Source organism: Girardinichthys multiradiatus, chromosome 13, assembly GCF_021462225.1.
Source record: "Girardinichthys multiradiatus isolate DD_20200921_A chromosome 13, DD_fGirMul_XY1, whole genome shotgun sequence".
Lineage (NCBI taxonomy): Eukaryota > Metazoa > Chordata > Actinopteri > Cyprinodontiformes > Goodeidae > Girardinichthys > Girardinichthys multiradiatus.
The window spans coordinates 22041694-22067421 of NC_061806.1; the positions used below are offsets into that span (position 1 = coordinate 22041694).

Below are 25728 nucleotides of genomic sequence, written 5' to 3' on the forward strand. Positions count from 1 at the left end.
TGATGTCTGCAGTGTTTTTTGTTTTTTTTTTCTGGGCGAGCTATTAGCGTGTTTGTGTATGTTTCTCTTACTCGTTGACCCACTTTTAGATAAACCGATGCTAAGGCTTTCTGAGGAAATGAATTATTTGGTCAACAACCTTATTACAGTGTCTCTGAATCTGATTCATCCATTTAAAAGCTACAAAGCAGCCAAGGCTAAGGGGTAAGGCGATTGTGCAAAAGGGTTTTCTCACTTTCTACTTGTTTTCTGGCATTTAACACCCCCACACACTCTGATCCAGGTGCAGTCAAAAGGTGTCCACTGCTGATAATAAACAACGAGCCATAGATAAAGCACGTGGATTGTTCATAAAGGTTTATCATACTTTAAAACTCTTTATAAAGCCATTGCAAAAGTGCATAAAGTGCATAAACTTTAAATTTTATTTTTTATTTTATCATGTTACCACCACAAAACTTCTGTTTATTTTATGTGATAAGAAATCATAATATTATAATATATAAAAATGATATATAACAGAAATATAATATACATATATAAGCTTTTGCAGTTTGTCACAATCCATGTAGGGAAAATAGCAAACATGTGGGAGAAGGTGCTCTGGTCAGATGAGACCCAAATTGAACTTTTTGGCCTACATGCAATATATGGTACAAACCTAACACTGCATATAACCCCGAACACACCACCCCCATGGTGAGATGGTGATGGCAGGATCATGCTGTGGGGACATGGCAGCGGGCCAGAGTTGATGGGGAGATGAGTGAAGCTGAATACAAGGCTGAAAGGAAACCTCTCAGAAGACTTGAGAGTGGGGCAGAGGTCCCACTTCCAGTGGGAAGACAAACCTAAACATTATACAATAGAATGGTATAGATTAAAACACATTGTGTTAAAAAGACCCAGTCAAGGTAAGTTTCAGTATGTTATATTTAAAACTTTTTAATATTATTTGAAGTGAAGACCTATTTGAATTGTGAAAGTAGACATAACTTTATTCACTTAACACCCCATTAATTACATAATTTAAACATAAGCTTCTTAAACTATATTTAGATTTTTCAGCTGAGATGTGACCTGACCTCAAAGCCTTCTAACACACTACACAAAGATATCACAGCTCCTATTTTCACCAACTACTTTAATTCCTTTGTTTCCCCCCCAAGCTAAACTTTGTTAAACATACACTTCCCCTCAGAAAGGACCCACTAGCAGATATGGGAATATAGACATTTTTAATTAAGTTCTTAAAACCAGATATATTAAAATCAAGGAGGCCACATTTACAATTGTGGTCCAGTCAAAAAAATTAAAAAGTGAATGCTGCCAGTGCATTTCTCAGGAAAAAAACAGCTATATTTGAACACTTTGACATTTTTAATGCAATTAAAACCTAATATAGAACATATTGACGTATTTAAGGCATATTAAGACTTGCAATTAAAAATGTTCAAGTTAATTCCAACCAAGAATAACTGACAAAGCTTGAAAATTACTTCTTCATCCAGACAGACTGAGCTTGAGCCACTCTGCTGATAACGGACAAAACATTTAGTCCCTAAGCTCACAAATATTTGCCCAAAACAGACTGGCTGATTCTACAATGATTCAGCGGGGCAAAATACAAATGCATGCCACACTTTCCACATTTTTATTTGTAAAAAACTTTGAAAACCATGAATTGTTTTATTTTCACCACACATTTATGCATGACCTTTTGTTGGTCGATCACAAAACCCCAATAAAACACAGTAATGTTGTTTGTGGTTTTAATGTGATAAAATCTGAAAACTAAACCATCACTTAAATTCATTTAATATTTATTGGAATAAATGCTTTGGAAACTTAAGAGAGAAAAAGCATTAATTTGGCTAAACATGTTGTGCAATTGTGCAGCAAATCCGATGCACTTTACATAAGAGGCACTTTAAATTGGATTCATCAGTTAAAGCTGCTATTAAATATAAGACACAGACACTAAAACACCAGCGAAAAGGCACTGGATGAGGCAAAAGGCCTGATTTGATCACCGATTAAAGCAACAGAATAGAATTTATCCCCAAGCAAAAACAAATTCAAGGCATAATCTCAGGAAATAAAAGATAATACAACTGAAATACAATACAAATACCTCATTATTTAACTCCATGTGTTCAGAGTGGCAATATCTGGTAACCATCCTGTTAAGATTAGTTCATTTATCAGTTTGTTTACAAGCAACAAGTTATTTGTTCCCATGATCACCACAGAAAAAAAAGGGCTTAATACAAAAAGGTGGGGTGGAAAAAACATGGAAAAGATGTGCCTTAAAGGGGATTTAAATTGATTGTAATAATTACACTTCATGGTGGAATGGAAGCTAACATCTATGGCACAGGATTGCTTTAAGGTCAACATTTTATGGTACGTGTTTTATGCAGATTATCAGCTGGAAGACGTTTTCCAAACCAGACAATGTTGTTAATTCAACATTAACGTGTTACTTTAGGAAGGCTTTGGCAAACTGAGACACAGTAACACTCTTTCAATCATTAGACCTTCGCACCTGGCCTCTGGAAGTTTGAATAAGTCAGAATAAGTGATTTTAAAAACATCATAAGTACGTGCTTCCTGCACACGGTGGCTTAAAAAACAAGCTCATACTGGAAGAATGTAATACAAAAAGAAAAGGAGCAGGTGATGATGATCAAGGCTAATAAGGTAAGATGGTGGTAGTGAAGGTGATGAGATCATTCGGACCACTCTTCGTCATCGAACTCAGAGGAGTCGTCCTCGCTGTCGCTGCACTCCACGGCGATACGGCGCGACAGGATGGCGGCCACATCGTTGCCAAAGTGATCCCTCTTCTCCTGCTCCCGTTGAGCCTCCACCTTACGCAGGTTGAAACCTAGAAAAAACAAAGTTAGTCGATGTTTAGCATCTCTGTGATGGGCTTCAAGCAGCAAGCTCTGATCACAGTAACAGTGAGCGCCATCTCGGACTGTAGAAGTTCAACAAGGTTTAACAAGGTTTCTACAAGTTTCACCAAGTTCAAGAAATTTAAAAGACCGTTTTATGACAATATAAATCTATGTGAATTCTAAACAAATAGACTAATTTAAAAAAAAAAATTTAATAGCCTAGAAAGCAGTTTAAAATATATTTATCCACTTAAGCTGGTGTTTTTCAGCTCTGACTCTAGTTCTTTTACATCTATAGTTTACATAATTTCAGCACCTTCAAAGACAACATGGATTAAGCCTCATAAAGGTTATTAATAGACTTTGGCCAACTGTTTAAATCCTTGTTTTCACAAAAAACCTTGTAAATGTTCACTTTTTTTCATGAGCTGATATGTGGATAAATACCAAGAAATGTTGGATTTTAGATCCTGAAGGAAACTACAATAAGACAGTTTTGGGAAGAAATGTTGAAGCTTGGGCTTTAAACCGTTTACTACCCTGGATCATGGGCTCTGCAGTTTAACCATAAACCCAGTAACGTTGAAATCCCTCAGCTGGAACGAGAGCAAACGGAATGGATGAATGCTGCAAAAATATGCCTCACAAATTGGACAGAAGTAATAAAACTTTTAAAATCAAATAAACAATAATTCTAATAATAAACAAAAGTTAATGAATGAAAAACACAAATTTAAACCCTAAGTAAAGGTAATTTAGGACCTAGTATGAAAGATCTGGATGTATTTAAGATATTTTTAAGATCCATTACAACCATTTAAAACCCCACAGAGACCAAGTGCATTTAGAAGTGCTAGGAACATAAAACCAGTCCAGTCCAGTCTGGTGATAAACTACATGATCATAAGCAGTGTGAACATTTTGGTAGTTTGCAGATCTGTGTTAATAAAACCCTAAAGAACATTTTTTTTGCAAGAGTAATTATATCTCAGTGAATGACCCTGGAGCCCAGAGAAGTTAATTATATCCTAGAGGGACACCTGAGAAAAAAAGTACATCTTAATCGGTTTCTAGCCTAAAATCTCTCCTCTATAAAGTGAATTTTGCTTTTACAAAAATCTGTCATTTACAGATTATCTCAAGAATGGAATAAAGTACATAAAGATATTACAGAAATAAAAAGGACACGTTTTAAAGAAAAAGAACACTAAAATCTTGTTTTAAATGAAGTCTATGTATGTAATTTGCTACCTGTGATGTCTGTCTGACTAACGCTGTGTTAATTGTGTTAATGCCAATATTGTTTTGTATTAATATTATTGAATTTTATAAACTGGATCTAATTCAACAGTTCCTGTTGACCTCTCTCTACTACGTCTTACCTTGCCGGATGGCCTGCAGCAGGTCACAGCGACCATCACCGGCAGGAGCTGGCTGAGGTTTAGGAGCTGAGCTTGGAGCTAAGCCACCACCAGAAGGAGGAGGAGCAGCAGCACTATAGTCAGTGGATGGAGGAGGAGGCCCAGGTGGTGGTGGAGGAGGTGGAGGGGGTGGTGGTCCTCCACCTGTAAGCATAGGCGGCGGAGGGGGAGCCACAGAGGGCATATCAGGCGGGGGAGGCGGAGCAGGTGGAGAGGGAAAGGAGGGTGGAGGTGGGGAAGGTGGGGAAGGTGGTGCATCAAAGCCAGGTGGAGGAGGGGGTGGGGCAAAACCAGAAGGTGGGGGCGGGGGAGGAGGTGCAGGGGGAGGGGAAAGGTTCGGACGGGAGTTTGGTGGGGGAGATGCAGGTGGAGCGGGAGGAGGGTGGGTTGGACTCAGCGGGGTCATTCTCTTCTGAGCTGGTTCTCCATGCTGTCCATCATTAAACCTGCAGAAGAGAGAAACACCGAGATATTAACAGGCCATAATGGAGACGTCACGTCCTTCCATTAGCATTTTCTATCTGTGCTGAGGCTACCGCAAGTTAACAAATGATGAGGCCAAGACTGCAGCAACTCTGTAAACCAACAAGTGTGGCTCCACTTTCACTACATGCTGCCGGGGGCGGCCATGTGCCGGCAACATGTGTGGGCTGTGTGCATAATGCTTCGAGTACTTACGCCATGTCTAGGGGTGGAGGAGGCAAGGAGTCATCAGGCCCAGGCGGAGGCAGAGGGGAGCCGGGATCATAAGCGTAGGAGCCCGTACTCTGCTCGAGGAAATCTGAGTTGCAGCCCTCCCCGGATCCGATGCTGCCGTTCAGTCCCTCCGAGGAGTTCCTGAGCACAAACAAAAGACATCGCTATGAGTCAAGCACATTAGCTGTACAGACCTAACAAAGGAAAATCACAGAGAAACAACTAATTAACAACTTGCTAATTATAACTTGCTAATTATAAGTGAACTTAAAGGAACAGATGAAAATAACATCTCAGGAATACAAGGTCTAGCCTGCTTTTTAACATGATGGCATCTTGTCATCATAAAGACCCAAAGTGTTTTAGAAATCTCATGGTTAAATTTTTACGTATTTTTTTTAATCCCACCCCAAGTTAGGCGTAAATTCTTCAAACACAGTCTTTAATGTTGGACATGGAAAGATTAACGATCACCACGGTCATGTATTCTGGAAAGATTCAATGATAAAACCTTTTTGCCAAGACATAAATAATTAATTGGGCCAAATACTAATAAAACAAAATAAGATACGACTTGCTTTTAAATATCTGTGTTGTATGCCTCAGTTATTATGGAGATAAAATGTAGAGAAAAAAAAGATAATCTACTTAAACTTTTAATGGTGGCTTCCAAGAAAGCAATAACAAGGGAAACGTAAGCAGGAATATCCACTGATGCTGAATTAATGGACTGAAATTGTTGAAGCAATTTATACGACGGAAAAACTGAAACATATAATTATACTGCAGAAGACCGAAATGGAAGAAAAATCGAATTCATGGACTAGATGCAATAGGAAACGCGATGAAAGAATATTGTATACTGAGACATCTAGGAAATTTAATCAAGAGCATTTCCCACAATGTTCATTGTTTAACAACATTTGTGTCAACTGAAATGGATAAAAATAAAAGACCTGCAGTGTTTTACGAAAGCCTGACAATAAAAGACTGAAAACAACCAGACAGTATTGATGATTTCATTCATTTTCCTCCGTAATCAATACCAACTGCTTGTTGCATCATAAATACAAATATGATGGTTCAAAAGGTTCTTAATTGTCTTCCTTTATCATCCTAAAAGATATGGATTGTGTAATATAAATAAAAGAAAATCGGAAACAGCAGTATTTTGGAGAAAGGGAAGAGAAATTATTCTACAAAGTTATTCCCATTCTTACTAAGGAGCACATTGATTTCGCATTTTAATATCATTTGCATTAATATAGCAATGATTCTTACATCCTAAGGAACTGATAAACAATCAAACATAAAAAAAAAAAACACTCATTTGTTTACTGAAGTGTTTTTGTTACAATCAGAGCAACACCCACCCCCCTGAGAACATTCCCAGACAGCACGTACCGCCCCATCACTGTGTACAGATCCACTGATAACTGGGTGGGAACGTTTGATGTGTACACTAAACCGAAGCAATGGATTCAGCAAGACTTTATTTCCATTCGTTGAAGTCTAATTCTTTCCTTTTGTTAGTGATCGCTCCATTGTTGTATTAGCCCTTATCGGCTGGTGATTGCGCACAAACCACCTGAATATTAACACCAAAAGAAAACCTCTCAAACACAACAAAATCTGCATGGAAATACACCTGCACCATACACCCACACTTTAGTTGTGACTGGCCCAGACCAAAGTGCCTTGTTTAATTTTAAATGCTGTTAACTTTAGGTCATTTCTTTGCACATCTAAGCTGTTATTTTATATCAGTCTTTTCTCAGTCTATAACAGATTTTTTTTCCAGGGATATTTGGCTCCATCCAACGTCCTGTAAACCCTGAGGCATCGCCACAGCTTGTTGCTGCCATCACCATGAACTACTATGCTAGTTATAAAGTATAGTAGAACTACAGACTTGGTGAAGCATCTCAAAAACAGATTCTCTGGTGTTTCTAAAGAGTTTCAAAAAGGTTCTGTTTCTACAATAGTGAAGTATGACAATGTAAGTCAACACTATATGGTTAAATATTAGCAATCTGGGGCACTGGGTGGGTCAGTAGGTAAAACAGGCGCACTATGTGCAGAAGCCATAGTCCTGCGTTCGATTCCCGATTTCGGGCCATTTGCTGCATGCCTTCCCCTTTGTCCTCAATCTCTTTACTTTCAAATTACTGTTCAATAACGGCCACTACTGCCAAAAGAATCTTAAAAATATAATCAACTTGCTAATATGTTCATGTTTAAGAGGTGAATTGACTGGCAACAACCATCATTTATCACCTGTAGTAAAGGCTTCACTAGCTATGGCTAGTAATAAAGCGGGTAAGGTTAAAGAAACCGTTGTACATGCTGCACAGTTTTAATTTACAAGCAAAATGAGCTTGCTGTGTAAAAAAATGGTTTTAAAGCTAATTTTCTTTTGAAGACCCAGATTGAAGCTGACAGAAGTAAATCAGAAACCAGCCAGAAACCACGGCAACCTCGCCTAACTTTAGAAAGTACAAAGCAAAATTATCACAAACACAGTAAACTGTAATCAAATGAAATCAATCAAGTCCACAGGACATGAGTATTTGGACACAAACGTCAATAATCGACTGCGTCCTCCTTTCAGTTTACTCACATTTCATTCTTTGGTACGACAAACTCCTTTCCCATCTTAAGCCGCTCCCATTCATCCTTCCTGGTCTTGATCTTTCGAGGATGAAGCGTCCTTGGGTTCACATTGTCTTTCTTCTCCCTCTGCACAGAAAGCAGACAGTTCACAAAAATGATGGATGCTGTATTACGTTTCCCTAACTTTATGGATCATGCTCGGGATGTGCTCAGGGTTATGTTGGCGTGTCTTACCCTGTGCTTGCGCCTCTCCTTCATGATGTCCTTGGTGTCCTGCAGCATCTTCTCCTTCCACAGGTCAAAGAAGTAGGACGGATCGGTGTAAAACTTCAGAGCCTCTTTACCATCGTCCCTGCAAACAATATTTACAGGTTTTAGAAGGAGCGGTCACACTTTGTTGTGTTTGCGCTGTGCGATTATTATCTCTCTTAAGTGTAAAAGTAAAAATAAGTAGTTTAACTTCCTTTTTAAGATATTTTTTGCAGATCTTTTTGCATGATTAAACAGAACGAACAGTATCTAATCTAAATTGATGTGCTAAAACAAACATTCTATGCATCACTGACTTCATACTGAACAAGTCTTATTTTCCAGCTCTGTGTGGAAGTTAAACTTCACTAAATTAAGCCATTAAAAATTACAGCTCTTCCCCTAGTTTAGCTCCAGAAAGCTTGAATACTTCATTCTTGAAGTGTTAGCAGTAAAAATGTGTCCAAAATTGTGGTTTTTCCCCATGCATGGACAGTGTTCTTGATAGCTGCATGTTCTGCTACTACCTGCTCCACCTTACCTGTACTGGCTGAGCTGGTTGAGGGGTGGTGGAGGATTGCAGGTCTTGTAAGTATCCTGTACAGGCACAGGCAGAGACGGCCTGGTGAACAGCTGCTGGTCCTGGGTCAGGCTGCTGCGGAAGGCTTTACGGGTAGTGATGGCCTGCAGAGAGACTGTGAGAAACAAATGGGAAGATGCATAAACAATCTAAATTATTTATTTTGCTCAAGAATGGGAAGGAAGAGAATTTAGTTTCTGCAGGAACGTCTAAGCAGGAAGATTTCAACAGTATAGCAGGTGAGAGCTTACCCTCTTCTTCTTTGGGATCTAACTGGGTGACTTTAACCTGTAGGCGATCAACCCTTTCCCCCAGCGTGTTGACTCTGGTAGCAAACGCTCCAGCCTGGATAAACAGCTCCCCAAACACGTCCTCTGCATATTTACCTAAAGAAAAAAAAAAAAACAAGACCCTAACTTTCTTTACTCTTGTTAAATGGCGTTTGATCTATATGACCACAGTCAACCAACAGATTTAAACGACAGTGAGCCAAGTATGGCCGTTACTCACTGAGGCTGCCGAGCTGCCGGATGATGTTGGCCAGGCTGATGTTGGTCACACATTCCAGCTCGCTGCGGATGTTTGAAGGGATGGTCTGACGGCTCACGTGCCGCGGCTCTATATTCCTCGTCACCAAAGGCATGATGGGATGTGGCAGGCAGGGCGGCCCAACCCTAATACAGAGAGGGGGTCGTTTGCTGATCAGTGAATCTGGATATGAGGTTGTCCTACGACAGCCACATTAATTAGACTCTCATTGATGTGTTGATGTGGATAACCACTGATGATACAGTACCTCCAGTATTCATACCTCTTGGACAGTTTTACTATTTTGTCTCATTACAACCACAAATCTGAATGGGATTTATTGGGATTTAGTGTCATTAGTGTCCTTCCCATAGAAAGGACTCCTGGATCAGTGCTTCTTTGTTCTTTTTGTGTCTCTGCTCTGTTCTCTCAAACCCCCAGTCGGTCGTGGCAGATGGCCGCTCACACTGAGCCTGGTTCTGCTGGAGGTTTCTTCCTGTTAAAAGGGAGTTTTTCCTCTCCACTGTCGCTACATGCATGCTCAGTATGAGGGATTGCTGCAAAGTCAACGCCAGTGACTGTCCACTGTCTCTACATGCTCATCCGGGAGGAGTGAATGCTCCAAGTCTCTGACTGGATGCAATCTGCTGGGTTTCTTTAGATAGAAAAACTTTTTATCCAATTTGAATAAATAACTAACTTTGACTGCACTGTTCAATGATTAGGATTAATTGGAATGTATGTACCTGACTGTTGTGAAGTACCTCGAGACAACATGTGTTGTGAATTGGCGCTATATAAATAAAACTGAATTGAATAAAACTAACCAATAAAAAGTAGTGCATAATTGTGAAGTGGAAGGAAAATAATACATGTGGAAAGTAAGGGTGCACCGAGTGCAGTTTTCTGGCCGACCACCGATCTTTCAAAACCCCGACCTGCCCATTCAGAATTTGGCCGATATCAATTTTGTTCATAACTGACAGTGTCAGTTGTTATAAGGTCACAACACACCTTCAATGTTCCAATCCTATGTTGTGAACAGTTGTGTACCGCAAATGTGCGGACGTGACCTAATCAGTCAGCCCTCTCTCATGACAGAGCAAAAGGAGACAGTGTCTGATATTCAGACCTTTGTAGAAGTTGATGAGGTCGGTGGATAAGCTGATTTCACATGTAACTATGGCATACTTGTATAAAATTAAATTTAATAACAGATATGCTTTTATTACAAATTTAACACAAGGAAAGATGAGGAAAAAGAAACTGTATGAGAGCTTTACAAGGCATTGTAAATGCAAATTATATTGGATGCTATTTCACTCATCTTCAGACTAGATGATTGTCTTATACATGACCATCGGCAAATGAATATTTTATTCTGTTTGTTTCAATCGCTTAATGTTGAGCTTTGAATAATTTAAGCATTTAAAAAGGCATGTAAACTGTCCGTTTAAACTGAATTGAGGCACTTTTTCACAAGCAGTCGGTCACAAATTACAGATTTGTTACTGTTCCTTTAAAATACCGCGGTTTTAACTTCGTAATAATCTATAGAGTAAACTGATTTATTGGCAGCCACGAAAGCATTTTACTTTTCTAAATAAGTCACAGCCTCATGACTTAGCAAACACAGCACACATATATAAATAATACAGAACCAGACTGACCTAAAGCAGAAGCAAAACTGCTGCTTTAGGTCAGATCAGCATCGACTGTGCAGCAGCTGAGCGCAACAAGCTGAAAGGTTAAAATAGAGAAGAGATTAGTGGGGGTAGTTAGTTCCCTACCATTAGGTTTGCAGCTGAGTAAATATATTAAGTGATATGGAGCAGACCTGTGGTTGCACACAGCAACGTAGGAGAATATGACAGCTCCCAGCAGGATTTCTGCAGTGACTTCAATATAAATGCATCCTCGTTGGGCCCATTTTTGGTTGCCTAATTACAAGTTTGTCCAGTTAAATGAGGAGTTTAACTAAAGGGATGATTCATGGCATAAATGACACACATAGAGCTGTTTGTGTTGCACCTTTTCTCCACTTGGTAAACATGTAATGTTACAAAAGCCAAAATGAAGCACTGACAATGATGGAAAAAATGTTGACAGATATGAAAAGCCTAGAGCTGCCCTGTGTGTGACAGCGAATCAGCCTGTGGATTTCAATAACTGTTTAGTTTTATTGCTTAAATCTTACACAGCTTCTGTGCGGTTTATGCCACATTTTCATTAATCAACACAGTAAAATCAGAGAACGATTTCACGCCCAAACATGAGCTAAAACAGGCTAAATGTAAGGTGGGATATCGGCCTTGTCGGAGCAGGAAGTAAACTTGTAAGCGCCTCTTATCGCGAAGAAACAGTCAAATAAAGGTGTAGTTATACCCGTCACCTTACAAAAACAGCCCTGAGTCAATAATACTGCCTTACCGTTAAAGCTTCTCTCTATTATCCCTGCTAAGTTGGTAAGTCTGAAGATTTTCTCAAGAAATGTTGAGAGGTACAGTAAACCGAGTCGAGCCTGAGCAGCTCAGTCAAGTCCCGGGATTGCGAACTTCTGATTGGTTGACAGGCCCTAGTTCTCGAAGGTGATTGGCCACAGTGGCTGTCTTTCTCCGAACAGGATGTGGAAATTTCAACGTAAGGAGCGCAACTCCACCCAAACTAGTGGCAAACATCTGTCCGCAATTTTCGTAAGGGAGCGCGGAAGCAGCGCAGCATTCCAGAGTGCGCTCCCAGCGAGCTGGAACGCGTCCCAGGATTGACTGGCACTGACTGCAGTGAATAAGAGCTTTCTGCAGATGGAAACACTTACAAGTTCATGGCGGTAAAGCGCATCCTTCCCCTCAGCGCCGGTAATACAAACGGGAAGAGCTCGGCCTTTTGACGGAAAAACGTATTTCAAAATTATATCAAGAATGAAACATACTGATTGAGTGCAACACGGTCATTTAAAGTTTGCAGTACGAACAACAATGCATAATTGGGAACTTGAATAAAAAAATAGTCCATTTTGTTAAATGTTTTTGCAAATAAAAATCAGAAAAGTGTGTTTGTATTCACCCGTTACTCCTGTGCCTCTGAATAAAATCCAGCGTATATATATATATATAGCTGGTAGCACTGTTGCCTTGCAGCAAGAAGGTCCTGGGTTCGATTCCCGGCCGGGGGTCTTTCTGCATGGAGTTTGCATGTTCTCCCCGTGCATGCGTGGGTTCTCACGGGGTACTCCGGCTTCCTCCCACAGTCCGAAGACATGCCTGTTAGGTTAATTGGTCACTCTAAATTGCCCTTCGGTGTGTGAATGAGTGTATGTATGGTTGTATGTGTGTTGCCCTGCGATGGACAGGCGACCTGTCCAGGGTGTACCCTGCCTCTCGCCCATAGACTGCTGGAGATAGGCACCAGCTTCCCCGCGACCCACTATGGAAGAAAATGACTGACTGACTATATATATATAGTAAAAACAGTGGATTTTCTGATGAAGATGTTATTGAAAGAGAGAGAGAGAAAAAATACTAATCTAAATTTGCCTAATCAGTTTAAGCATGTACACCCTTGAAAAGGGTTTCAGGTGTTTCGCAGATGTACAGAAAAATAAATGAGCTGTATTCAATCTTTAATTTCGGATGTAGTTGGTTAAAAATGTATTTAAAGAGTTTCAGATTTTAAACTAATTACTTTTTTCAAGAAAAAAAATAATTAACGGTGCATTTAAAGAGTAGGATCATTTCAGTTTATGTACACAGCTAAAAAAAAAAAAAGCAAACCGGTTCAATTACATTTCTGAACCAAGTACATCAGCATGTGTTCCTTTTTTTCACCATACATGGCAATTTTGTCAGTATTGTAGTCATTTCTATTTTCCTTTCAAGTTGTAAAATGTAAACCCTTTAATGTCCACTAGACGGCAGTGTTCAATTAGTTGTATAAAAAAGGCTTACTATTCCACAAAACTGCATCATTTTTAAGCAAAACTTTATTAGGTTTGTTGAGTATCAGTGTTGTATGTTTGCCCAGGTGAGGGTGTAGGAGCTATGAGCACTTTCTAAGGTGTGTTTCAGGACACTGTGACCCTCTCCTGAGGAGCTGTGAACCAGGTGGAGTCCACAGGCCTCGAGACCCCGAAGGACACTGAACCAGTAGCGGAGCACCTCCTCATTGCTGCCTCCCACCTCAAAGCCTGCCCAGTGCAGGTGTACAGTGGCGACCAGATGATGAATGTTCTGCAGAATGCCCACCTCGATCCAGTTCTGAAAAACCCGCCACTCAGCACTTAACAGGTCAGCATACAAAAAATGAACCTAAAAGGCGAAGAAAATATTAACATGTAATTTTTTCATGTGGTAATATTTCGCAAAAATATTTTGATAAAAGACTTTTTAATTATCTAGTGAAATAAATAACCTTTTAAATAATATTCAAATTTATTGAGTATAACTGCAATGATCAAACAAAATAATGTCCATATAACTCACCATATGTTTACAAAATGCAATCAAATTCACTCAATTTAAATGACTGATCTAATTTTGGCATCTGGAACATCAGCCACAGCACCAGGACTGAATGTGATGGTATGATGGAGCGAGGTATGGATTGATGGATTGGGTTCTTGTCCGTCATAATGAAGAAGCAGCTCAGATCTGTCGAGTGAAGAAAGAGCTGAGCCAAAAAGCGAATTTCTCGATTGACCAGTCCGCTCACATTATGACCGTCACCCTGGTCGTGGGATATGGATGATGAGGGAACAAGACTCCACATACAATCAGCTAAAGTGAGCTCCCTCCATAGGGTGGGTGGGCTTAGCCTTAGAGATAGGATGGGGAGCTCAAAGAAAAGCCCCTGCTGTTCTGCATTCAGAGCAGGCAGATGAGGTGGTTCAAGCATTTGGTCAGGAAGCCGCTGGGGGCCTCCCTTTGGAGATTATTTGGGCAGGTAACACGGGAAGCCAGTTATAGGCAGACCCATGACTGTCTGGAGCGGCTTTATTGTTGCTGGGGAGATGGATGTCTGGGTTTCCCTACTAGAGCTGTTATACCAGTGATCTGATTTTGGATAAGTGGAGGACAATTGAAGGATGACTGATGTCCCCATGAACCTAATTTTGTTTCCAGATCTAATTAGAAGAAAAATATTAAAATGATGCAGATCCACTTCCACAGGACATTTATAAAATCCAAGAGCATGTATATGTGCCCAAAAAGCAACTCTCTGCTAACCCCTGTGGCCCTCACTTCTCACATCAGGAACATTTTTGAGAGGCTGGTCCTCTCCTATCTGAAGCCTAGGATGAAGAGGCACGTGGATACACTACAGTTTGGGTAGATGTGATTACGAAGACAGGGGCACGATAGTTTCCATTCGGACTGGAGCATCCTCAACCACCTTCAGCTCAATATAAGTAAAACCAAATAGATGGTGACTGATTTCAGGAAGAACAGGTACACACTATCTCCACTTACCATTTAAGGCATGGAGGTGGAAGTTGTATCCACCTACAAGTACCTGGGTGTGCAGCTTGATGACAAGCTGGACTGGTCCAGACACACAGAGACAGTGTACAGGAAAGGTCAGTGCAGATTTTTGAGAAGGTTGAAATCCTTCAACATCAGTAGACTACTTCTGCTCACCTTAAACCTAACCGTGGTGGCCAGTACATTGTTCTTTGTTTTTTGGTTGTTTTTTTTTTTTCGGCAATAGTGGCCTTTATTTTTCCAGTATTTTTGACAGTAGTTAGACAGGAAATGGTGGCGGAGAGAGTGGAAGACATGCAGCAAATGTCACCAGGGCCAGGACTCAAGCCCAGGACAGCCATGTCAAGGACTATGGCCTCCGCATATGGGTCGCGCGCTTAACCCCCTACACCACCAGCGATGTGCCCAGTGCACTGTTCTTTGATTAGCTTGCTTTTGTTTTTGCTGTTTCATAGGTGGTGCTGCTGTAACAAAGCAATGCCCTGTAAATGATTAGTACAACTCTATTCTAGGTGGATATTTGCTCTTGAGGCTTTAACAAATATGCAGTATTATAGTTATGTTGCGATCATTAGTGAAAAATGGTTGAGATCTTCACTCTGTCATTTTTATTGGAGAAAGTTTGTTAAAACCTGACTAAAAGCACTGTATTTAAGATTTGTTCATGTCATGCAGCTTTACCCCTCTACATTGGAAATATGCCCCTCATAAAAGCCTGTATTAGTATTAACCAACATAGAAGTCTAACTCAAACTGCAGGTATGTAACTCCCTCTTGTGGCTGCCGGATGTAACTGGTGTCCCTGTGTGATTCACTCACTTAAACCGTTGCCATGGCAGTCGGAGATGGCGCAGAACCCTGTTACCATGGCAACTGTCAAGTAAAAGTGCTTTCTGGATATGCTGGGGTGAAAAGACTCTGAGGTGTGTTTGTTTGGCAAAGTTTTTGTTGTTTGCGCTTGCGTCTCTTACGGTGTGGTGTCCCAGAGCTGCCATGATGTCAGCCAGCGTGTGAGAAACCCCGCCCTGGCTGCCACTCATCCTGTGCCTGCGCCCTTTTGGAGCTCGCCATTCCAGCCACAATTTGTGCTGGCTGACGACGCCCGTGTTGCCATGGTTATTGGCTAAACTGTTGCCAAGGTGACCAACAGATGCACTGGAGGTGCTGGGATCAAAACGGTGGATTTCACATCCGAGCCCGGAGACTGTGCTCAGAAAGTCTGCATCTCCTCCATCCATGCTGGCGAGACAAAAGAAAAACAGACAATAAGGCAGAGGCTCACAGAGGTGGTTTAAAAGATTTCTGCATGCATGATTAAATATGCATTGCATTGTTTAGTGCAGCTGTGCCCGTGTTAGGAATGGGTTTGTGGTGCAGACACCTGAAGGAGTAGGCAATGCAGGGTCTGTGTGCAGCTGGAAGCAGCCAGTCCTCGGCACACAGCAGCCAGCGAGCTGAAGTCATGGGGGGCAGCACTGCCTGAGCCTTCCCTGGAGGTAATACCTTGGAACATTTCAGCTGAGGACAGAGGAGAAGGAGAAAAAGCCCACGACATGAAGCTCTGAGAACCACCCGTCTCAGAATTAGCATTCAAAGGAAGAGAGGACGTTTAAGAAGAATTGGTGTGATGAATGGTCTTGCAAAATTTGTGGCGAGTGTTGTCGCTGCATATCTTTGACTGAACAGCCATTTTTAAACTTCTCACTTTTCTAAGTTCATTTCAGACACTTTAAATTTGGGCTGAACAGCTAAAAAGGTCAAATAAACTTTTCAACAACTTTCCTTCTCAGCTTTACAGCACTTGGTGATGTGTAACTCTAAAATTAATTGGGAGTTTCCAGTCTGAAACATCTTTTCTGGCTCCATATTGGATGCCAGATTTGGCAGAAATTTGCTGCCAGCATATTGACAGCACCTGACTGATCATATTACTGCTGTGTCAACCTCCCACGCGAGTCTGCAGTCAGAGAAGTGCAGGGTAGTTTAAGAAATGCTCTTCTTCTTTTTTTTTCATTATTGATTGCTGTTCACATTTGGCAAAATCCATCACTTAAACAGAATTTCAGCCTGTTCAATGCTCAAGTGTTTCTGAATACCTTCAAGAAAGGAGGCATATGAGTTTAATGAGTGGTTCAGGTGGAAAAGTTGAAGGGGAGGGGGTTCTCCCTGAGGGGTTGCAAATCTGACCTGTTAGTAGATGTGATTGACAACAAAACATGAGGGAAAGAAAAAAAAATTTTTACTTTATTTTTTTTAGCTCACTTTATTTGAGTTTTATCTGTTTTTCACACTAACCATTTTTTAAAATCTGCCTAAAGAAAATTCTGATGACCTTGAAAAAGTATCCACACCCTTTGAACTCTGCTACATTTTGTCATGTTACAACTTCAATGTATCTTAGTGGGATTTTATGGAACAAACCATCACAAATTAGCATATTAGCAAATTAGCATTGTGAAACAGAAGAAAAAAATGATACGTGGTTTTTGAATTGTTTTTCTAAAAACTTTGAATCGGTTTTTATTAAATATACCAAGGACTCGGTCAAAATGCTGGGGTGATCGGGCTCTCTCAGTGGCAGCACCCGGACTCTGGAACCAGTGCCCTCTGGATCCACCACAGATCTAAGTCTTTTTAAATCAAATCTCAAATCTAATTTATCCAGGCTGGCTTTTAATAGCATGTAGCGCCAAAACATTATTACTATTATTGATTTTATTATTTTTATTATTTTTTGCCTATGCTTCTATGCTATGTTTTGTTTATCTCTGTATGTTTTTTCACAGATTTTAATTTTAAAGCACTTTGGTCACCTTAATTGGCTGTGTACAGGGCTTTATAAATAAACGACTGATTGATAAATTCATGGAAGTGTGACATTCATTTGTTTTCAGCCCGCTTTACTCTGATACCCCTAAAGTAAATTGTTGAAAAGCCACCTAAATAATAATACCTTAATGAATAGAGTCCACCTGTCTGTGATTTAATCAACAACAGCATGATGAAGACCAAGGAACACAGCAGGCAGGTTGGAGATCAAGTTGTGGAGAGGTTTGAAACAGAGTCAGGTTATGAAGCAATATCTCAACATCTCATGGAGCACTGTTCAATCCATTATTTGAAAATGGAGAGTTTTAAAAACACATGGGCGTCCACTCAAACTGATAACCAGGACAAGGAGAGCTTTAATCAGTGGGGACGTTTTCTTGAGCAGGGACATGAAAGTTAATCAGATTTAGAAGGAGTACACAGCTAAAAACAGGTCAACTTTGGATAAAAAACTGATACTGGTTGTGAAAGACTTAAGAATCTTCCAGCTGGACAACGACACTAAACAGCCAGAGCTACAATGGAATGGTTTAGATCAAAGCATATCTATGTCTTAGAGTGGTCCAGTCCAGATCTAAATCCAATTAACAATGTGCGGCAAGACATGAAAACTGTTGTCCACACACACTCTTCATCTAACCTGACTAAGCTTGAGCTATTACACAAAGAATAGGCCAAGCCTCAGACATAACCTAAAAGCCTTGCAGCTGTAATTGGAGCAAACGGTAGTTCTACAAATATTGACTCAGTTAGGCTGAACACAAAGGCATGCCGCACTTTTCAGAAAATTATTTGTTGAACATTTAGAAAACAATGTGTTATTTCCCTTCGACTTTACAATTATGCCAAAGTTTGTGTGGTTCTATTACATAAAATCCTACTGCAATACCCTGAAGTTTGAGGTGTAATGGGAAAAAATGTTAAAGGTTCAAGGGGCATTCGCACTTTTTCAAGGTACTGTGAGTAGATTTGGGATTTTTTAATTACAGTTCTCTGTCATTAGCGGAGTCAATATCACTGTAGAGTGCCTTTGGTGTCCTCATCAGAATCATTCAGTCATCATGAAAATGTAGCAGAATAATGAAACTCTAGAGCCTTAGTATAAATAGTTAAACATTTACACACACAGTATAATGATGAGTCTCTTAAAATATGTTTCCTTAATTTTATACAGTTTTTTCATCAGATATATGTGACTTTAGCAAGTCCCACACACTGCTTTGCTAACTTTACTGTGTGTAATAACATGTTAAATGATATTAAATCATTTTGTTTTTGCATAGTTTTATTGTCTGTGACCACTTGATTTGATAAAATTAGTCAATTGATCTTTTCTATTTTCATAATTATATTAAACATTTTTCACGTGTCCCCGAAACTGCTGTCCACCCTATCAGCACACCTCCCATGAGAGGGAGGAAATAGTTCATGACAGGAAGGACATCTGCACAGTTTAGGCCATATGCTGATTATGTCACATATATTACAACAGCTACTGTATTTTAAAATAAAAACATAAAACTACATTTTAACACAGTACATATTATGCAAGAGTTGACAGTATGGACTTTTTCAGTGATAACGGTATCAAAAAGGCCAGTTTGATAAGGCAACCCTATTTTACCTGGACCATGTGAGGGAACATTTTTAATGGTCTTTTTCAAGGAAAGAGATCAAAAGGAGCTGAGATAGCAAGGAGATATTGGGAACATCGTGATGCTGACTCAGACAGAAGAAAAAAGTCCCTTAAGAAAGAGAGGGACGAATGGAAAAAACAGTCGGGAAAGAAGAAGGGGGTCAAAGAGCTCGGGTGTTTAGGACTGCCCCTGCATCAGCCCTCAAGAGGTCACTATCTGATGTTCCTGTTTCACCTGATGAGTCCCCAGCATGTGGAAAGACACCAGATAACCCTTGCGGTCAGAAGTAATTGAGGCAAAACACACTGGAGAGTGGTGTGTTGTTGATTACGATAATGAGGCATACCCAGGTATCATCATGGATGCAGAAGGTAACACTATCAAAGTTAAATGTATGCACCGCACTTGCATAAACAAGTTCCACTGGCCAGGTCTCCAGGAGGACATCTGTTGGTACCATGACTTGCAGGTACTTTACCTAATACCAGAATCACAGGCTCTGAACAAGCGCTTTGTGCAGATTGAAATATGAAATATTTGAAATATTTATCTCATTAATTAATATTTGCTGTTGAGAAGGGGACTAAAAGGCTTTCTAAAAATGTATATTTTAAATCACTATGTAATTACAAGGTATTTACTCTACTTTGAACATGTCCATGACAGGGTGGACTTATGTTGCCATTTGCATGTATTTTCTTTGGTTGCAGTTATTTTATAAAAAAGGGGGTGCTTGACCAACATGCATTTCCAACAGCATAACATCTACTTAATACGATGAATATGATGTTCAATTGAAAATCTCAGCTTCTTTTGGGGGAAAAGTCTCAAAGGCACATTATGGTGATATTGACCCAGTGACTTGTTGTAGAGTTTCTTTAAAATTGAAAAAATATATTTAATATAGTTGTAAAATCTGCATTATTTAGCCCAATATATTTAACTTGAAATACAGTTTTGCAAAATCCTTAAATCATACATTTAGCAATATTAGGAAATTTGATAGGATAACTTTCATATCATTTTACGGAGCCCGGACAACTCACTGTAGAAAAGAAACTTTAAATTGGCAACGTTTTTGTGTTTCAGGAGTTTTCGTCTGGCCTACCTGTGGCCTTGTGATATACGTGATGATACGACTGAGTTCTGCTGGAAAGGATGGTTTGTTCACCGCCCACAGCTGCACATCCATCACTCTGGGTCCCACCTGAGAGCATATGTACAATCTATATATCAATATACTGTGGAGAAGGAAATAATAGACGATTCATGGGAATTAAGAAGGAGCCTGAATAATGCACAGGGGTGACAATAGGAGAATTTGCAAGAGCTGAGGAGACAGGTCACAGCCACTGACCCCAGGCCCATTGGTATTTGCCTGAAGCTCCTCAACAAATAAATAGACACACACACTTACACAAATACTCCTCTCTACTCCTAACGCCATGGCAACCTCTGCAGAGCAGGAGGGGTGCACCAGAATGAGTCAGAGAGTTTAGCCTTGGGCAGATAAAGAGAGGGAGAGTAAGAAAAAAGAAAAGCAGAGGGGGAGCCGGAAAGGAGAAGGAAGGTTTGGGGTAAAGAAGCAGACAGATGTGTACGTAGAAACACTGACACAGGCTGTGGATGGAGGCACAATCTGTCCATCCTCAGGGCACAGACAGAAAAGACAGACCAGCTGTCATCTTCCTCTGATTTGGGGTCAGGGCAGGGCTTGCCCCTTGCCCTCACCTGTTCTGTCACGTAGGTAATAATTCACAAAGCTGCACACAAGCTGGCCTAACCCGTGCTAGATGAGGACACCTCATCAGCTGAGCTTTATTTGCATTCCTCAGTTAAGAATACACAGTTAAAATCCCCTTCATCTACATGAGGGTTGGAATGGGCGACTGGCCTCCCACTCACACAGTGACTGGATCTCCTTAATTTGTTGTAAGCTGTGCTTCAATACAAATGTTTTGCAGCACTTTCAGAAATATCTTGCGTGTCTTCAGCTTATTTTGGATCTTCTGAGGTACTAATGTCCTATGTTTTGTCATTTTAAACTCTGTTGGTTCCTCCAGTTATGTAATTAATCTGTTCTTGCCATGTTTTTTTCATTGAGGTCAGTAACTATGAGTCATTTTTGCCCTTGTTCTTACTAAATGAATCTGTCTATAGCTACTAAAGCCTACATGATGGTTTAAAAAAGATGGCTTTTAACTTTTTACAAATTTTTCTTTACAGTTAAAGAGGCACAATTTTATTTCCATTTTTATTTTTCAGAACAAAGAAAAACATCAGACTTTTGTAAAAGAGACCACATAATTTTACTGAATGTAATGTTGTATATTTGTGGAAAATGAAGATGAAAAAACATGCCGTTTATGATACTTGCAATATATTATGCAGGAGTTACATTAAAACACTTAAAAAACACCTTTTTTGTTATTTGTTAAAATGTTATTACACTATTCATTATTACATTTATTTATTTTTGATAATTGTATATTTAAAAAAACACTGCTAATTTCTATGTCAGTTTTGCCAAAAGTTATATAGACACACTGTGAAGGGCCTAGAGGGCCATATGCACAACCCTGGCTTAGTGATTTAAGCATTGTTTAAAGCTTTCTTAGCATCTAATTTTGAAACACCTTTTTATCATTTTCTCAGATGAAAATCCAGCTACTTCTCTAGAAAGCACTAAATGTTCTTGAGGGTTTAAAAGCTCCAATGGGCTCATGAGCAGACTTACTAGTTTTTAGTTTATGTGATCCCCACCAGCTGTGCTGAGCTGAATTGTTCTGCTAAAACTACTTATTATTTAAATGACTTTTGCTGCAGCTTTTCACTAAATAAGTTATAAGAAATTAAATATATGACACATTCTGTGTGAATTATATTTATGTTGTGGCTTTTAATTTCAATTTATTTCTTGATCCCAAATGTGGAGTTTATGCTGTTCAGACAGACGTTGGGTGGTTTTAACCAAACATCGGGTAAAAAAAACATTCACAGGGAGCAATTGTGAACTGTGAATTGTTAACCTCTTCCCAGGATGAAACAAGAAATGGTAAAATAAAGTGTATAGAAATTTTAATGTCAGTGGGTTGTGGTAATGACTTTAGTTCACTGTAGAGAATGAGTTTGTTCAATTAACATTAGCGTTTCACCTGCTAAATAGTATAATATATATTTAATTAATTAAGTTCAGTTTGTTACTAAAGAGTCTTTGCCAATATTATTAGGTTGATCTGATCATTTCTATAACATAATTAAAATAGAAATAATAATAATTTAAACCAAAGCATTACTCATTTAACAGTTCAGGTTATGGGTTATTATTGTCACACCCCTCTTTAGTAAACTTAACATTAGACCCTCCATTCATCCATGTTCTACACCTGCTTGTTCTGTACAGGGCTGCAGAGGAGCTGTTGAATATCCCCAGCAGTCTACGGCAAGAGGTAGGCTACACCCTGGACAGGTCGCCTGTCTATCACAGGGCAACAGAGACACACAGGACAAACAATCATGCACACTCCCATTCACACCAATTAACCTAACTGTCATGTTTTTGGACTGTGGGAGGAAGCCGGAGAACCCGGAGAGAACCCACGCATGCAAGGGGAGAACATCCAAACTCCATGCAGAAAGATTCTGCATGGGAATCAAACCCAGGACCTTTTTGCTGCAAGGCAACAGTGTCACCAACTGCCCCAGGGTGCCGCCCAACATTAGACCAGTGGTTCCTAGTGGTTTATTCTATGTAGATATGTCTAACTGTGTATGCACTGTTTTTTTTCTATAGCTGTTGTTTTACATGTGTGCTGTTTTAGTGAATCAGTTACTAGATTAAAGTCGTCGGTGCAACAATTGACCTGTAATGAATCCTGATTCTGGCCGTGTGAAAACACTGGAAGAGACCTGTGACCCCAATAGTATTCAAGCATTACTAAGTCAATTGCATCAACAACTCATATATTGTTTTTATCCATTAGTATGTGCTGTTATTTGTATATGTTGCAAAATTTGTAGCATTAAATATGCTTCTTCCATTATAAATTGTGTCAATTTGGTTCTTGAAGAGGATGTCCAGACAGGACACTTGCTGGTGGACAACCCGCATCTTGGGAACCACTATAAACTCGGTTTAGTTTTAACCCAGCGGTTTTACAGTGTAGTCATGCAACAAATGTTATTTATGTTTCATGGTCAATTTGTTTATAGAAAAATAATATTTTTTGTTATTGATGTCTTTTTAAAATGTTTTTATGTTATTTAAATATATGACATAAAGCACACTAAACTCATTGAGCAATAAAATACATTTGTTACAATTGTATTGTTTTTTTTTTTAACTAAAATGTGCCTTATGGACTCCTTTCTGTGAAATATGTGACTAATAAATACACATGAACCGTTTAATTATAAAGTTTACAACATTGTCTCCAATTTCTACCAACCTGGCGCTCCTGCATCTCGTTCTCATCCTCATACGCTTGCTCCACATCCCTCATCAGCTCCCCGTCTCGCACCTCCTCCTCCTCCTCCCACCCCGATCTCCTGGAGGGGGCTCCCCCGGCCTGGCCTGTTGAGCTCCTCTCCGGCTCGATGCTGATAATGGTGAAGGCAACGGCTCCGTCCCTCTCCTCCACCCACAGACGCGCCACGACGAGGAGCTGCAGAACGAGGAGAACCGGCGGGATCAACAGCAGCGGGAGGAGGCCCGCTCCCGAGCGGGGGTACAAACCAGTCAGCTCCCGCATGCCTCCTCCGTGGCTGCACCGTGGATCATCTCCCTGTAATCCAACTTTTTCTCCTCAGGGCAGAGGAAAGTCCCAGCTGGGTCCTCCTCCATCCCCTCCCTGGCCTTCTTCTCCTCCTCCTCCTTGTAACCCTCAGGGGATACATGTGATGACGAGGCGCATTCCTCAGTCAGTGGTGGTCCTCCTCAAAATGCTGTTTTATTTATCTAACAAATAACTGTAGAGTCAACAATTAGCAAAAGTAGTCAAGGGAAAAAATAGCTTTCCGTCAGCTAATGAGAAAACAGCAGACATTCTCACACAGGATTCACATTTGAAAGAAAATGTTTAAAAGATGAAGATGAATTTGTTGAAAAGCATCAACTTTATCTCAGACAGAGCTTCCAGTAAACTGTCTGCTAAAAATATTTTATATTTTCTCTTACTGGCAATAATCACAAACAGTTCAATTTTACAATATTAATATTTGAATAAATATATTTCTCTACTGGCTTTCAGAAGATGCTTAAAGTTTTTCTTCATTTACAGAGGAAAATGTGTTTTATTTGTACAAGCAACTTAACACTGAGCTATGTAGCATTTAACCATGGAAAAGCCTCTAAACTCCACGGAAAGAAACATTATATTGTATGTCGTATTGGATTTTAGTTGATGATTCTAAATATTTAAGATTGGCCTAATTTTTTATTTAGTATTAGCTTCTATAAATGCTTTGTTTCTGCCTTTTTCTTGTTCTACATTTTTCGGACGACTTCAAAGTATTTTAATTTGTTTATGCCAATATCTTGATCTGTAATATTGCATTCTGACTTGCTTGTCTTAATTTGGATCAACAAAACAAGCCAAAAGTAACAGTTTCTGTTTGCATGAATTTTATTCTACATCAAAAAATTGGTTTGCAAAAGGCTCTTAGATGATCAGATGAACGATGGTGCCTCTCAGATACTGTGTCATGTCTTTCTTATATCTTTAAGAAATTCATTTCATTGTAGCCTAACCTCAGAAAGATAGTGTTTTTCTTGTTATGCAAAAAAATATTTTCCTCAATTTCTAGTAAACTCCCAGCAAGAGTAAAGAATATGGCACATTTGACAGAATCCTTAATGGAAAATATCCAAATGTCTACATCTCTGAGCTTGGCAGTTTTTTGACATCTTCACAAAGCAAGCCAGAGAAGACAATGAAGTAATTGCAAAGACTTACAATATTTAGGCTATTTTCAGTTCTGTGGCTTTTGTTTGGCGGCACTGGTTGCCTTTTTTTTGTTGTTATTTTCCTAAAGTAGGCAGGCAAACAGGAAGTGGGGTGGAGAGCGGTAGAAGCCATAGGTCTCCAGGGTCAGGATTCGAATCCGGGACAGCTGCGTCGAGGACTGAGGCCTCCGTATATGGGTCTTTGTTTATCTATCATATATCCCTGGTTCAGTATCTTTTTCTTATTTTGTTAATCCCCAGTTGGTCGCAGCAGACAGCCGCTCCCACTGAGGTAGGCTGGGCTGCAGGTTTCTTCCTGTTAAAAGCCAAAGATTCATTTCTATTGTTGCCACATGCTTATTCAGGATTAGAAAATGCTGCAAAGGCAATGACTTGATTAACTAGGCTGAACATCCTTACATACGTAACTTTTTACCAACTATTATTAAATGACCATCTGAATGTGACTATTTCAATTTGGATAGGACTGCGTGTTATCAGGTCTGAATATATTATTGGACTGATTTTAAATTTTGAATGAATTGGATTCTATACAACTGGACATGAATTGAACTTGCCTGTCTTTTGCAATGCTTCCAGATGACATTCACTGTAAATTTGTGCTATAAAACACTGAAAAGAATGATCCGTATGGGACAATAAAGACTATCTATCTTAATAAATACATAAATGAATTGAATATGGCTGTGTATAAGCCATCTCAACCGAACTGAATATGTCTTAAGGCTCATATTTTAACTTACTACTAAATATTACTGGACATTAAAGGAGAGCGAGTAAAGTGTCCTCAAATCTAAATGTTGTATTTAAGCCAAATATTATACAAAGAG

The 25728-nt window shown here is 39.7% G+C and overlaps 2 protein-coding genes across 3 annotated transcripts; both read right to left on the reverse strand.

Annotated features, from left to right (window-relative positions):
* Positions 1–1219: 1219 nt before the first annotated feature.
* Positions 1220–11570, reverse strand: wasf2 (WASP family member 2). The gene is made up of 9 exons (XM_047384777.1): positions 11421–11570; positions 8973–9136; positions 8714–8848; positions 8424–8577; positions 7868–7985; positions 7641–7759; positions 5003–5161; positions 4286–4770; positions 1220–2890 (listed from the first exon to the last, which is right to left on the reverse strand). Exons 2-9 carry the CDS (start codon positions 9103–9105, stop codon positions 2733–2735), a joined length of 1461 nt encoding a protein of 486 aa, XP_047240733.1. The 5' UTR covers positions 9106–9136; positions 11421–11570; the 3' UTR covers positions 1220–2732.
* Positions 11571–12951: 1381 nt separating this feature from the next.
* On the reverse strand, positions 12952–23785 carry LOC124879234 (probable methyltransferase-like protein 24). Of its 2 annotated transcripts, XM_047383655.1 has the most exons (5): positions 23382–23777; positions 20042–20140; positions 15849–15985; positions 15439–15706; positions 12952–13294 (listed from the first exon to the last, which is right to left on the reverse strand). In XM_047383655.1, the coding sequence occupies exons 1-5, from the start codon at positions 23682–23684 to the stop codon at positions 12989–12991; spliced, it is 1113 nt and encodes a 370-aa protein (XP_047239611.1). In that variant the 5' UTR covers positions 23685–23777; the 3' UTR covers positions 12952–12988. The 2 variants fall into 2 exon arrangements, with proteins under 2 accessions (XP_047239611.1, XP_047239612.1); XM_047383656.1 differs by lacking the exon at positions 20042–20140 and having other exon boundaries at positions 23382–23785.
* Positions 23786–25728: the final 1943 nt, after the last annotated feature.